Source organism: Chiloscyllium plagiosum, unplaced genomic scaffold (genome assembly GCF_037043375.1).
Source record: "Chiloscyllium plagiosum isolate Xiang-an unplaced genomic scaffold, Cpla_swu_hap1 HiC_scaffold_23, whole genome shotgun sequence".
NCBI lineage: Eukaryota > Metazoa > Chordata > Chondrichthyes > Orectolobiformes > Hemiscylliidae > Chiloscyllium > Chiloscyllium plagiosum.
Window position 1 is genome coordinate 40,512,729 of NW_028270161.1, and position 16,025 is coordinate 40,528,753.

Sequence of the window (16,025 nt, forward strand, 5' to 3'; positions counted from 1 at the left end):
CATAGTCTGTGTCCTATAAAAGCTGCTTCCATCAAATACAACCTTATTTCAGTTTGAATACTTGAAGAATTGTTGGCTCCTCTCAAATTATTTCCATTAATTATGCTTGATACTGCCAGAAGTATCTACTCAGAATATACAGCTAAGTCCGACAGCCTACAGAAGGTTATGTAGTACAGAGACTGACGTCCTGTTTTCACAGATCTGCATTCTGTTGTCAGTATTCCATATGTCCACAAGGAACAAATCTTGAAACCAACATTTAAACTTTGCTTTGATTTCTCAAAAGAGATGGACGATTTGCATTACACATTTTTCTGAATATTTGATGGAAAAAGAAGCAAATCTACTGGAAATAACTCACAGCCATCCCCAAATTCAAGGCCACCAGAAGTCTACAATGGCTTCAGCCTCATTTCTGCAGTAAACTTAATAAAATCCTGCAGCTTGACATGAAGATGCAATGGTAGATTCAGAGGTGCAGAAGAGTTCAGTGGGTTCAGGAGTGTGGAGAGGGTATAGTGCTCAAAACAGCAACAAAGTCCTGTCAAAATCCTTACTGTCAAATATTTAACTTTTTAAATTGATAGTTATACACTGAGTGCTTCTGTTTTATTCATGTTGCACATGAATATCAAAGCAAATATCTAAATAGTTCTCCAAACTTCCCACAAACAGAATAATGGATTACCTTTTTCACATCAATTAAAATCATTAATTATTCAAGTTAGTTTATTAAAATTGAGCAAACTGTCCTGTGAAACAAATCTAAATTAAGATAGAATTGCTGCAGAAGCTGGAAAAATCAAACTGCTTTCAATAAAAAAACTAGAATGAATCTCAGTACCTGTTTAACACATTTACCAATTCCAAATACACATATTCACAATACTTGATCACAATCAGATGCAGATTTGTGGGTACAATTGGCAATATAGTGCATTGGGGGGAAGCTGAATCAGAGCAAATCATGGTCACAGAATGTAGGTCAAGGAAAATGTTAACAGATCAGGAAGAAAATTCTGTGGTGGATCTTACAGGCCCTGACCCCAAATTCCCAGTCCTCGAACAATAATGCCATGATTGTTCTTGCATTGAAGGACCACTGCACATTACACTCAATCACTGCACCATACTACACAGCTATTATTGTAGAATATTAGTTATATCGGCTTCCAAAATAGACTGATCCTAAAGACTGAAAACTTGAGAGGTTCAGTAGTTAAGAAACTTGCCACGGGCAGCCAGCTAATAGTTTGCAATGGAGAGGCTTTTGCAGAAAGCTAACCCTTTCTCTGAGGAAAGGCATGTCCCTACAGATACATTGAGAAAAAAAATAATAGAACCAAAAAAAAGTGAGATTCTCCACAGGGATCACAAAGTCAACAAAGTATTCTTGTGGCAGACAGCCATTTAGCACAAATTTCACTTGTGGAAATATTTCTTGCCCCAATATATTCAGTATTATAGTCAACATTTTTTCCCTTCCATGTGATGTGCAAGCTATGTGAGAATGACCAGTACTTTCACATAAACCATCAACAATTAAAAATTGAGAAAACTGTCAACTAGTTTTAGACTTTGCATCACTAATGTACCAGAAATTGCTCCTCAGTGTCTGAGAGAATGTGATGGTTCTAGAGTAGCTTTGTACTTTGTTCATGTGTTATATTATTTATAATTGTATTACAGTAGAAATGGTATATCTTGTAACAGTGCTTTTGTCTCATTTTCTCACTGTGGTCCTGAATAGTTTTCATTATTAAACAGACCACTTTGTATTTGCAAATTTGTTGAAGATATTGATGATAATTGCAGTCATGGGGCACCACTTGGATTTAGCAAAATCTCTGCTGCACTCTCATACTCAACTTGGACAGACAGAAAATCACCAACAAATGTTACAGATGCATAAAGCAGAAGCAGTTCTCATTTAACTTTGGAAAGAAATTTGTTATTGATAAAATAACAAATCTTCAACCAGAGGTTAAAAAGCAGAGACAGGAAACCAACTATTTGCATGAGGTGGGTTACGATTGTTATTGTGAGGTTATGAGTCTTGTGTTCTACCGTTATTTCAAATTGAATCTTTGCTGGTAGTGTTTTCTAGATTTTGGGAAATCAAGTGGCTAAACAGAACCACTTACCTGCTGAGGAGAAAGTGAGGTCTGCAGATGCTGGAGATCAGAGCTGGAAATGTGTTGCTGGAAAAGCGCAGCAGGTCAGGCAGCATCCAGGGAACAGGAGAATCGACGTTTCGGGCATAAGCCCTTCTTCAGGAAGGGCTTATGCCCGAAACGTCGATTCTCCTGTTCCCTGGATGCTGCCTGACCTGCTGCGCTTTTCCAGCAACACATTTCCAGCACTTACCTGCTGAATCCAGTATATCTGCTGCACCAATGCTCCTCAATTGAATACCAGCGCAAATCTCTCACCACCTTTCTTCCTACCAACCCTTTTGATCTTGTCTCCATCATCCCTACCTGCTCACCAAAGATGCTCCTGTATGCCCCTGAGAAGTAATGGGATAATAGCATGCATAAGAGATCACATTGTAATGATATATGGTTAGGTGACGAAAAGACCTGGGAAGAGATCTCATGGATGAGACATTGTGAGCAAGTATAATTTTATATTGTTAGTCTTTGAGTAAAGCAATGTTGATAAGATGTCCACAGACTTTTGTAGTGTTATGTAAGAGGCACTCAGACCCCTATCACCTCAACCATCTAGTGGCAACAAGGTAGAAGCACATGGACACTATATGTAACAAAGTAAAAACCAAAAATAGCCATTACTGAAGATATGTTATGAAGGTAGCAAGATACAGAAATAGTTAGACTACAGGGAAAATTCTTCCACTTCCAGTGAGTAGCCAACATGACTGAGAGAGCAGGATCAAAGTATGAGCTGCAGCAGAGCTTCAGGGCCAGGAATCAATGGGACCTTCGACCCATCTCTACCACTCTCTGAACCATTCCTGATGGTAGAAGACCCATAAGAAGTGCACCTCTGTGATGACTGGAGGAAATATTGAACAGAAAGCACTAAACAAGGGTTGGATGAGAATCTTTTAAAGCCTTAAATGCATGTTACTTTATTCATAAAAATCTGCTCTTCAATCTACATTTAGTAAGTGGACCATCAACTATGCCAGATACTTCAAGGACAGGATGAAATAATGTCCCATATGGATGACATGTATTCGTGTTAAGTATGGTGAACTATCACCTTGAGAGTCCACTCACACGACATTGGCCATTTTGGGCAGGAAACAACTTAGACTAACCTCGCTGCTTGAAGACTAAACATCTTCATAATAAGACACTTGCTGTTAACACTTTGGCCTCCTTGTCCTTCTCGGAACTCAACTAATGATATTCTAATACATGATTCAACAAAGGAAGAACATGATCATCGAGTTAGGATAGCTGAAAACATGAGGAAGCTTAACACGAAGTGAATTTGCGAATCCTATTATCAAGTTCTTAAAATTTACGGAGCAAGCTACAGGAATATTGAAGGTGGTCAAAGAATTTCTGTAACCCGAGAACATAACAGAGCTAAAAAGATTTCTAGAGATAGTTCATCAAAAAGTGAAATTTTTATCCAATCTATTAGCAATCAGTGAACCATTTAGAGAGCTGTTGAATCTAAACCAACAGTGGTGCTGGAATGTTCATCAAAGAAGTCTTGAAAAATGTTTATATTACAGAGGAGGTGGTGCTGGATGTCTTAAAATGCTTAAAGGTAGACAAATCCCTGGGACAGCATCCCAGAACTTTATGGGAAGCTAGGGAAATGATTACTGGGCCGCTTGCTGAGATATTTGTATCACCGATAGCCACGGGTGAGGTGATGGAAGACTGGAGGTTGGCTAACATGGTGTCATTTTTTAAGAGAGGTGAAAAGAAAAGGCAAGGGACTACAGACCAGTGAGCCTGACGTCAGTGGTGGGTAAGTTGTTGGAGGGGATTCTGAGGGACAGGATGTACGTGTATTTGGGAAGACAATAGCTAATTAGAGATAGTCAATATGGCTTTGTATGTGGGAAATCATGTCTCACCAATTTGATTGAGTTTTTTGAAGAAGTGATGAAAAAGATTGAAAACAGAAAGGAGTGTGTTGTGTATTTGGACTTCAGCAACACATTTGACAAGGTTCTGCATGGTAGACAGGTTAGCAAGGTTAAATCACGTAATTCAGGGAGAGCTAGCCATTTGGATACAAAATTGGCTTGGACGTAGGTGACAGAGAGTGATGGTGGAGAGTTGTTTTTCAGACTGGAGGACTGTGACCAGTGGTTTGCCTCAAGGATTAGTGTTGGGTCCAGTGCTTTTTTGTCAGTTACATAAATGATTTGGATGTAAAAATAGGAGCAATGGTTAATAAGTTTGCAGCTGACACCAAAATTGGTGGTGAAGTGAATAGTGAAGAAGTTTACCTCAGAGTACAATGGGATCTTGATCAGATGGGCCAAGGAGTGGCAGAGTGTAATTCAGATAAATGTGAGGTATTGCATTTTGGTAGGGCAAATCAGGGCTGGACTTACACGCTTAATGGGAGGATCCTGGGGAATGTTGACAGCAAAAAGACAGAGAATGCAGGTTTGTAGTGCCTTGAAGATGGAGTCACAGGTAGACAGGTTAGCCAAGATAATATTGGTCAATGCATTGAGTGGAGGAGTTGAGATGGTATGTTGCACCTGACAAAACATTGGTTAGGTCACTTTTGGAATACTGCACACAATTCTGGTCTCCTTGTTTTAAGAAATCTGGTTGGCATGGACAAGTTGGACAGAAGGGGCTGTTTCTGTGCTGTATATCTCTATGACATTATAATCCACTTAGCAACATTCATAGCTGCAGCTGCGTCATCCACAGTTTCAGATGCAGAGCTGTGACAAGTTCAGAAAAATGGAAATGTAAATCAGTGTATTATGCTTCAAGGTCGTAATGGAAATCAAGAAAAAGTGCAGCACAATTTTGAAAAAGAAAGCCCTATCGCAATATGTGCATGAGAATTTCTCTCACTGTGTCATACAGCTAAGATTCAAGATTGATACAGATTATATGCCTATAGTTCCTTTTCACATTAATGCAATTACAAAGCTGCACTCTGGCATTTGGCGCTTCAAATTGTGTTTGATGCGATATGACTCAGTCACAGAATATGCCAAGAGAAGGACCAAGCAAACAGCTGCTACTTTATCCAGGTACCATTTAAGAGGCTGAAAGACCAGGTTTGGAGTTGATAATGGAGATGGCAATATCTCTATCATCAGTAACAGGAAACTGATTAACACATCAAAGAAAATGTTGAAAGAAGTTAGAGAAACTCAAAACAGAGACAAAGAACATCCTCAGATTAGAAAATACCATCAGGATGGATGGCCAGGATATATTCTGATTAAACTCATACTTGTTTGACAATACTTTAAGCAATGAAATATTGAATAAATACAGATGATTTGTTAGTATTTAATTAAAGATTGTTAATACCTCTAATTATCAGAAAGAATATTCCTCACAGATTATATCATTGCAAGGAATATCAGTGTTGGGCAAAATCATCACGATTCTACCAGGAGCTTGGGAAAGGTTAGGAATGAGCTTATGTGAGTTGAAAGAGGCTTCCATATTATTGACTCCAGGTGAATTGAGATAAACTGTCTCCACAGTATCACAGCAGATAGTGACAAAATCATTAAACCAAATTCATTTGATATTTCTGACGTGATTATACCTGACCATGGATTGCCATGAGAGAAATGGAGAGAATCTGTCAAGAAATTTGAGTTCTTTCAAAGGATGAATTCACCTCATTACCACAAGCAAATTGTGTCACAGAAAGAGGAGTTAGAACTATTAAAAAAAAATTGAAAAAATAGTATTCATTTAGCTGTTGAGTTAATGATCATCACCATGACAAAATGAATTATCTCCAGAGGAATTGTTGATGGGGAGAAGAGTGCGAACACAAGTTCTTTCAACTTCAAGCCTCATGTTATGAAGAAGACCATGATAGAGTGAGAAATTGTGAAGAGAAAAACAAATGAGGAACTTGAATCATCATCAAATAAGAGATTTGTTAATTCCTCAGCTGGGAAAGGAGTATGGATTCACACTAACAACAGTTCCTTCCTTGAGAGAGCAGAACACAATGATAATATTTGGTAGAAGTATCACAAAATGTACGGAGAATTCAAATACCTTTTGTAATATTGAAAATAAACCAAATAGACATTCTACTCTGATCCTGATGATGACAGTTGACCGACTGGAAGCTCTATAAATATTCAAGGAATGCACAATCCAGGTTAGAGAAGGAAGAGTGTAAGAGACCATCGACCTTAGAAACAAATTCAAACAATATTAAGTGATGGTTGTTAATCCACCTGAGAAACTGACCCTGTGATGTTTGAGATTTTATGGAGGGAGTGGGGTGTATAAATAAACAGAGACATGGACAGATGGAGTCAGAGAGGTGAAGTAATAGGTTCATGCTGTTAACCCAAGAGACTGTAATATGATGATAAGATTACATGACTAAGAGAGCATTTATTTGGAGGAAATTGTGTAAATCCACAACTCTACATGTTGAATCTATAAATAAAGGGTTATTGTTAAAATGTATGTAGACTACTGCAGAGTCATTTAAGGACCAATCAGACCTGAATTACCAAGACTAGAAGATGAATCACCTCGATTCTGGCTTCTCATGTTCTGTACAGCATGTGATTTCTCCTGACCCTTCTTGATTCTAGCCTTCAGTTCTATTTCTGGACTCCAGACTTCTTCCTACTACCAATCACCTATATCCCATTCTCCTGATTACCTGTGCTTCATTCACCCAATGACCTGCTTCTCCATTCACCCAATCACGTGTGCCTCCTTGTCCTTCATTCACTGGTTGTAGACAGTTATCAGAGGCCTGCATGTCTATCATCCAACCAACATCTCAATCTGGCTGCTGCAGTCAGGAAATGGTGGCAAAGAATGGGCTGCCATTCGATTCAACCCCAAACATTTCCATCTCCCTGCTGGCTTCCCCCACCCATCGGTCTCTGAGCTATATCCACATTTGACATAGGGACATTAAAACTGAATATAGTGGCATTAAACTTGGGAATGTAGCTGGTAGGTTTCCTGTTTTTGTAATCCCATTTGCATTCTCGTTTTGTGTTTTCTTGCTTGTTCCCTTTCGTCTGTTCCTGTTTTAAGTGCAGTTCAGGGGTTTTAAACTTCTTGTTTGAACATAGTTGCACACAATATATGAATCCAGTTGCTCTCTTCACAAGTGCTGCTCACCTGATTTTTGTTTCAGCATTTCCTGTTTTTGTACATAATTTAGGGAAGATGCTGTTGCTAATACTCTAACAACCATATGAGTCTATAGCTTTCACAAAATATAAAAGAAATAATGTATATTTGCAAATAGATTGGGTTCTTTCAAACTTAACACAGAATTATTTTTGCAATGCATGCTTTATTTTCATTCATTTGTTCTCAGGCCCGGGAAAGTTTATAGTTGTGTCCCATTTCAGTTACCCTAGCTGGCTTACTTGGCCACTTCAAAGGACAATTAAGAGGTAGCCATAATAGTGTGCAACTGGAGTCTCATGTAGCTCTGACAGGATAAGGATGGTTGCCTTCCTTAAAAAAGCATTGGAGAACCAGTAGAATTAGCTGCTTCATGGTCCCTTTAACTGTTACCACCATGATGGGATTTGAATTCATGTTCTTGGATCATTAGTTCCAGCTTCTTTAGTATTTTCCTTTGTCTCATTAGAAAATGCAGTTATAATTGTAAAGATAACACTTAAATCCAGCTTTTTCATGGTTACTGTCTGTTTGAGGTAACTTTAGACCTTATTTGAATCTTTCTTTCAACAAAGGAATTTTACCAGAGATTTAATTACATTTGCTTTATTTAGTATTCTTTCCCTTAAAAATGTTTAGGTAAATGGAAAGTCCTGAAACCAATTAGCTCAGTTCTTTACAATGAACTTAGTCTTAAAGCCCTTTTATCATTGCCAGGCAAATATGATTAAAGAATGATACATATCAATGGATGGGTGTCCCTTCTCTGTGTTTCACACTACAATTAATACAAATTCTATGGTTGGGTTATCTGCCTGTCAAATCCTCCTGTCCTCTTTACAGTCTTGGGAGCCCAAACACAAATTTAGAAACCTAACAAAGTGATTCAAGCTTCAACTATTGGCTTATGGTATGCGCATTGAAAACACACTAAGATAGCCTTGTCCTAATCTAAGATGCTGGTGTACCCACATTTCTAACTGGTGAGTTATTGTAGTTGGTGTCAATAATTACAGATATATTTCTCATTCATGCTGGACGTTTACAGGATAATGTGGATATTATTGCAATAATCATTGCTAAATATGCCAGATCATTTGCTTGTGCAGCTTTCAAAGTGTCAGAGGCATCTCCCATCCTCCCACTCACCCCCATATTCAGGAGTCAGAATTCTTTATGTTGTATCATTTCTCCCTTTCACCTTAATTATCATTGCTACTCTCCAATATCCTTTCCCATTCTAGAATGATAATCTTTTACACTCAAGTCACGTATGCGAAGCCCTTGCCCTAGCAATTTAGTCTGACCTTTTTTTTCATGCCCCAATGGAACAGACAAGAGAAAGGAGTGATAATGGAAAGTATGTTCATGTGTTCTGTCAAGCCTATCTATCATTCCCTACGATGACAGTTGTTCTTGGGTTTCATATCTACTTTCCTACCTACTCCCAATATGCCTTTGTAAGCAAATTGATAGAAATGAGGAAAACAGTGGCATATATGGAGTTAAAAAAATCCCCAAGACCATAAGATATAGGATCAGAATTAGTCCATTCAGCCCAGGTGGTTTTCATTCTCAGAAGGCCAAAGAAATTGTGAGAACATTAAAGATGCCTTAACTGTCATGGCTAAAGGTTTTTAGCTAAAGGTTTATATGTTAGAATTGCACCTGGTGTTCAAGCGAGGGAGACAAAACCTAGGGAGCACTAAACCTGTGAGCCTAATCTTTTGACAGAAACTTACTAGAGAATAGAATTTAGGAACGGGGATTGAATGTGGACTTCAGGAAAAGTTGTTGAGCTGGTTAGGAGCTTGGTTAAGTAGTAGGAGACAATTAGAATAAAGGACAGGTACTGTACATGGCAGGATGTGACAATCACTCTTCTTTAATGTTGGGACCTCAACTATTGCCAGTATTTATTAATAACTTTGATCAGATAGAAAGCCACATCATCAGTTTTACCATTGGCACAATGATAGACAGCAATGTGAATCATTTGAGTAATATCCTAAAAGCACCAAGAGTTATTCATAATTTCATAATGTGTTTAAAACTGGGACAAATGGATTACAGCGCAGGCAAATATGAGGTCATATGGCTTTGGACCTAAGAAGAATACATCAAAGTAACTTCCAAGAGGTGTAAAGCTGGAAATGCTGGAGATACTAGTAGACTTGTGACCCCTGTACAGAGATCATTAAAGTGTTGTGAATAGGTATAGAAAATAATCAGTAAAGCAGGTAAATTTGGCCTTTATAGCTAAAAAGCTATGAACATGATGGTGTAGAGGTTATGCTATAGCTGTATAAAGCTATTGTTGAACTAAACCTGTGGTACAATGATTAGTTCTTAGCAAGGATGTGTTGGCTGTGACAGACATGGTATGTAGATTTATGAAAATGATACCAGGATTCTAAGGGTTAAGTCATGTGGGGACATCATGCAAACTATGATTGTATTTCCTGGAAGTTTGAAGATTAAGGCGTGATCAGCATTTTCAAGGCATTAAGTGTAACAGTTAATACCCTATTCTGTTGTTTATATATTTAAGGATTAGGGATAGTAGCCAAACATTTTCAAACCTTTCAGAAGTGAAATTTTAAAATACTACACATAGAAGATAGAAGTTTGGAACTCTTATACAACTGGCAATTGATGGCAGATCAATTTTTAACTTTAAATCTGAGATAGGTTACCAAAAATAACAAAGTAAGTGAAAGATACAGGACAATAGTCGGTATGTGGATGAAAGTCACAGATGGGCCATGAATGTGCCAGTTAATGCTAATATTGGCTTGAAGGTCTGAGTTTTCTTATAGAGTCATAGAGATGTGCAGCATGGAAACAGACCCTTCGGTCCAACCCGTCCATGCCGACCAGATATCCCAACCCAATCTAGTCCCACCTGCCAGCACCCGGCCCATATCCCTCCAAACCCTTCCTATTCATATACCCATCCAAATGCCTCTTAAATGTTGCAATTGTACCAGCCTCCACCACATCCTCTGGCAGCTCATTCCATTCATGTACCACCCTCTGCGTGAAAAAGTTGCCCCTTAGGTCTCTTTCATATTTTTCCCTCTCACCCTAAACCTATGCACTCTAGTTCTGGACTCCCCTACCCCAGGGAAAAGACTTTGTCTATTTATCCTATCTATGTCCCTCATAATTTTGTAAACCTTTATAAGGTCATCCCTCAGCCTCCAACACTCCTGGGAAAACAGCCCCAGCCTGTTCAGCCTCTCCCCATAGCTCATATCCTCCAACCCTGGCAACATCCTTGTAAATCTTTTCTGAACACTTTCAAGTTTCACAACATCTTTCCAATAGGAAGGAGACCAGAATTGCACGCAATATTCCAACAGTGGCCTGTACAGCTGCAACGTTTTCAACTGCTGTCTGATGCAGGTACAGCAGAAATGTAACAAAATTGAAAATACTAAGAGGAGCTAAGGGAAGTGGTCTCTGTTGGTTGCAAATAATCATGTTAGATTCAAAGCATTAACTCTGCTTTTTTCTCTCCACAGACACTGTCAGAGACCAGTTGAGTTTATCCAGTAATTTGTTTTCACATTCACAAAAATAGTTATGCATGTAAATTACAGCCTGGATTAACACCTTCATAAGCAAGCCAAGAATTCACAGCTATTGAGACAGACCAAAGTGACTTGTAATGTGGGGTTTATTGACATTCTGTAACCTAAGGACATTGTGACCTAAAACAGGCTCCATTGTGACATAAATTTACCTAACCTATAGTTGAGGATAACGTTTGATTATTTAGAATTTTAGACATACCTGACCTTATGGACAGTATTGAGTTACTTCATACTGCGATGTTAAGTAACAGACAGAAATTATTTGATTTGGTAATTCCATATGAATGATGGCACATCACGTAAGTAGAATCCACAAAGGCAGCTGCAGAATAAAACATGTTTTGGTAACTAATTATTTGACAGCAGCAAACTATGTAATTTATATGCGTGTTAACTTGGCTCAGTTAGCAGTCTCATCTGAAGAATTTGAGTCCAGAGTTTTCAGAGGATTGTGTAATGTTTTAAAAATTTGTCCATGTTAGGCCAGCATTTATTTACCATCCCAGTAAAGAACCATATTGCTTTGGGTCTGGAGTCAGATATTGGCAGGACCTGATACGGATGGCAGATACAGGCTACTTAATTTGATCTGGCGACATTGCTATCTATGTAATGCACAAGACTTCTCTCATCTTCCCCATCTAAATCCATCCTTATAATCACCTCCCTCATAAGCTTGATTTACCTTAACTGTTGCAAAACTATTTATTTTAACCACTTCCTGTATTAGCAATTTCCACATTCTTATCATTGTTTTAATTAAATAAATTTATTCTGAATTGCTACTAGATTTCTTAGCAATTATTTATATTATTTTTATAGCCTCCAGTTATGCTTTTACTTATGAGAGGAAGCATTCCCTTTATCCATTCTGTAAACAGTTTTCATCATTTCAATAACTGTTAGATAATTATTCAGCCTTTTGTTTTTCAAGAAAAAAAAGTAGTCAATTCTTTCCTGTCACGCATACGTATGTATTTCTGGCATTATCAATGTTACTTTTCTCTGAACCTTCTCCAGTGCTTTGAAGTACTTTTTATAACATGGTGACGAGAAGTACAAGTGTGATCTAACCAACCCTTGATATAGGTTTTGCATAACCTCCTTACTCTTCAATTCTATACCTCAAGAAATAGTTGTGTGTTTGGTTTGATTTATTTCATCGCCTTTATTATTGTATTTGTACTCAGCGATCCATTTTTTTCTGTACTCCATCTAGACTTGCATCTTCCAAGTAAGAACTTTTACTGCCTGATCCCTCCTACCAAAATATACTATCTCTGGCTTATCTATGTTGAGCTTCTTTTGCCAATTATTTGTCCATTCTGCAAGTTCATTAATATCTCATTGTAATTTGTTAAAGACCTCATCAGTATTGACTTTTCTCCCTAATTTGGTGTTAGCCACATATTCAGTAATGCTACTTTTGATTCCCAACTCTACATTGTGGATGTAAATTATGAAAAACGGTGCCCCCAGCATTCTCCCTTCTGGATCACTATTTCCAATTGCAGCCACTCTGAATAACCGCCTTTAACTCCCACATTGTTTTCTAACCTGAGAGGAACAAGCAATCCATTTCATCACTTGTCCTTTGAATCTACATTCTCTGATCTTAGTCATTAATATATTATGAAGCACCTTACCAAAAGTGTTTTGAAAGTCCAGATAAATTACATCTACTACACTACCATTGTCTTCTCTCTAAATACCTCCGAAAACTTAATAAAATACTTGCCGGTCAATCTAGATGCATATAGTTTTCGCATCAGGATTTTATTTCCATTCTCATCACAAGTTATGTATTCCTCTTATACCCAGTCAAGTGGTCACTTAGTAATCCCTTAACTAACATATAACTATCATCTGTTCCTTAATTTCAATTGGTCTTGACCTGACTAGATGACAACCCCCTCTTTAAAAGTAGGAATTGCATTAACTGAAGGCATAATGTCAGCTCTAGTACAGCAGAGCCCCTGCATTGTGCTTCAGATGAGATAATGTGTCTGCATACAATGTACTTTTGATTAAGATGTTTCTTGAATATTTCATAGCAGCGTTTGAGGAAGAGCACTAATATTTCTTCATCAGCCAACACAGAACAAGAATATTAATGGTCATTTATTTCATTGCTGTTTGTGGGAACTTGGGTACAAAACTGATGCTGTACTTGCTGAAATAATAACAGTACATTTCAAGTTAATCTATTGCATATGCACACATTTTGACATGTTATTGATAAAGATGAAAAGATACAATACAATTATTACTAATCTATATAATGAAAGAACAAACATGCAAATGAATTTGTAATTTTATACTTATGGTATCATTGACATAGTTTGTTTCTCTCTACATAGTGTGAAAGTGCACAAGAAATTATGAGCAAACTCAAAGATCATTCACTGCTGAAGCAAGTAGAATACCTGCAAACAGAAATCATGAAAATGAAGATATGGTCATCCAGCATCACAGAAAAACGAAATAAATTGGATGAAAAATTAGTTTCTCTTTCTGATACCATTGACAGGATAGACAAGAATACAGTTCAAATATCTAGCGATGTCACCACAAAACTTTCTGGTGTCAGAACTGACATTCGACGGATATCTGGTCTGGATTCAGATATTAGTTTGCTGAAAGATTCTTTGCGTGAACTGGAAAACAAGGTGAGTAATGTCGAAAAAACTGCTGTTCACAACATCGGGAACTTAATTGCGACAAGTGTTGAAAGAGTCACCCAACTTAAGAATATGGTATCTGGAAATACAGACAGAATTGAATTACTACAGAAGAAATTGACTGAATTGAAGGTTGAAGATATTAATCTTTCAGACAGACTTTTGAGTTTGGAAGATAGTCGAGCTAAACTTGTTAAAGCAGTTATGTTTGCCAATGACCTTAAACCTAAGGTTTACAATGTCAGAAAGAGTTTCTCTCTCTTGGAACCACAAATAAATGATCTGTTTGGAAGGATTGGTCAAATTTCTTCTGATCTACTGAAAAGAAATGAGGAGCTTGCCAATTTAAGAAAAGAACTAGCTAATTGCACTGCAATTGCAAATGACAGTCAGAGTGCAAAGGATTGTCTAAGTCAGGTCACTACTCTGGGTCAGTGATCATAGATTTTTCCTCCAGCAAGATAAGAGTTTGGAGATTTTAAGTGTAATTATCTAAAGCTGTCAACCTGATTTGCATTCATGCCAGAGTTCTTTGTTTTCATATTACTAAGGATATTGGGTCGTGTTGCATTACAATAGGCATGATGTTATAATATTTATTCCCTTCTCATGAAAAATTTTAAGAAATGGAAAAGACAAGCAAGTGACTTTTCCTCAGACTGCAGCAGAGGTTTGGAATGCAATATATTTTCAGAATAAGTTGTGCTTTTTAAAATAAAATGTTTTACACACTCAGATTCTATTATTTACACTGCAGTATCATTGAGTCTGTAATGATATGCTTATAGAATTTCACCAGATACAATGAAAAGTAAGTTTAAAAAGTATTTGTGAATTATAACATAATGGTAAGTCCTAATCCTGAAGCTGAACCATAAGATTCTAGCACAATATTGAACATATTCATCTGAAATTTATTTATTTTTTGTTGTCAAACAGACATATGTTGACCTCTGCACAAAAATTGCTGAGAGAAATGTCTGTCACGTTTAGTGTCTACTTCTACTCAATGATATAACTTCTTTGCCTATGTTTTTGCTGATAATGAAATTTGCTCTTTTTGAGGTATTTTCTCTGTCTTACTGGAAATGTTTAACATCATTCATCATTCAAGTTGGTTGACCATTGGGACTGGCAGTCCTGAAGCATGGTCGAGACTGATATAGTCTTCAGTTTGTTTTTGTGGTAGGGTGCCTGATATAGTCGAATATCTTTCAAAATAATATGATTGAGAGTGGGAACTCACGTGAAGGTCTGTTGATAAAATGATGTTCTATTTCTCCACAGTGGAATGTGTTGTCCTGTAGTATTAAATTTTAAGACTTTGTACAAATTATTACCCTGCCACCATTTGCAATGATACATTTGATATGTATGAACTGTTGTCATTCATTAGATACTCATAGTGTATTAACTTGCTATCTTTAGCATCCAAACCATATATTTATTCTAGTATTGCATGTTAAATTACCTTAAATTGACCTGCATTATTAAAATTACTTACAATTATCCCGTCACTGAACTGTAATATAATTCATTGTACGTGAAATTCTTTCAGATGGCATTGGCATGTGATAAAGTACGTGAGAAATAGAGAGGAGGAGAGGATTGTGCTCAAGCTTGCTGCCCATTCAATAAGACAATGGTTAATATTCTACACTAGCTACTTTGCCACTGTATTCCCAGGTCCAGTAACTCCCTTTGTATCTAAGATCTAGCAATCTCATCTTTGAGTATATTTGTGGACTGAACATTCTCAGCCCTCTGATGTGGCATATTCTAAAGATTCACCATTTACTGCCTGGGTGAAGAAATTTCTCCTCATTTCTATTCTAAGTGGCTATCCTTTTCCTAGCTGGAGTTAGTGCAATCGGTCACCACTGGAAACATGGTGGCTGACTTCACAATCATGGAAGCAATGACACATTAGTCTTCTCCCACTGTGTTGAGATGGTTGCTCTCCTCCACACCTGACCTCTTTGTAAAAATGGCCACTCTAAGGCTGGTTGGAGCCATACTAGTCTTACTTTTTGGTAGTCAATCATCTCAGCTCAGCTCCAGGTATCTCAGCTCTGCAGGAGTTCTTGAACCTGGGTCTTCTTCCTCAGAGGTATGGTCGCTACCACTGCACCACAGAAGTTCCAGTCTATCAGGGCCAACCATTTTCAGCTGCATCATCAGTGCCCTTCCCTCAATCATAATGTTAGAAGCATAGATATTGCAGATGATGTACAATTTTCAGGACCATTCACAACTCAGATACTGAAGCAGTTAATTCCCGAATGTAGCAGGATCTGGATAATATCCAGATTTGAGCAAGCAATACCAGTCGCCAAGAAGAGAGAATCTAACCATATCCTCTTTAACATTCAGTGACATTACAGTCACTGAATACCCTACTGTGAACAGCCTGGGGTTACCAT

General features: G+C 37.6%; 1 protein-coding gene across 2 annotated transcripts in view; it reads left to right on the forward strand.

Moving 5' to 3' along the window:
• Window positions 1-15,119, forward strand: part of ikbip (IKBKB interacting protein) — a 29,350-nt gene extending 14,231 nt beyond the window's left edge. For both annotated transcript variants that reach the window (XM_043713655.2, XM_043713657.2), the window contains exon 3: window positions 13,282-15,119. In XM_043713655.2, coding sequence (XP_043569590.2) covers window positions 13,282-14,040 — 759 coding nt within the window. In that variant the 3' untranslated portion in view covers window positions 14,041-15,119. The remainder of the gene's footprint in view (window positions 1-13,281) is intronic.
• Window positions 15,120-16,025: the final 906 nt, after the last annotated feature.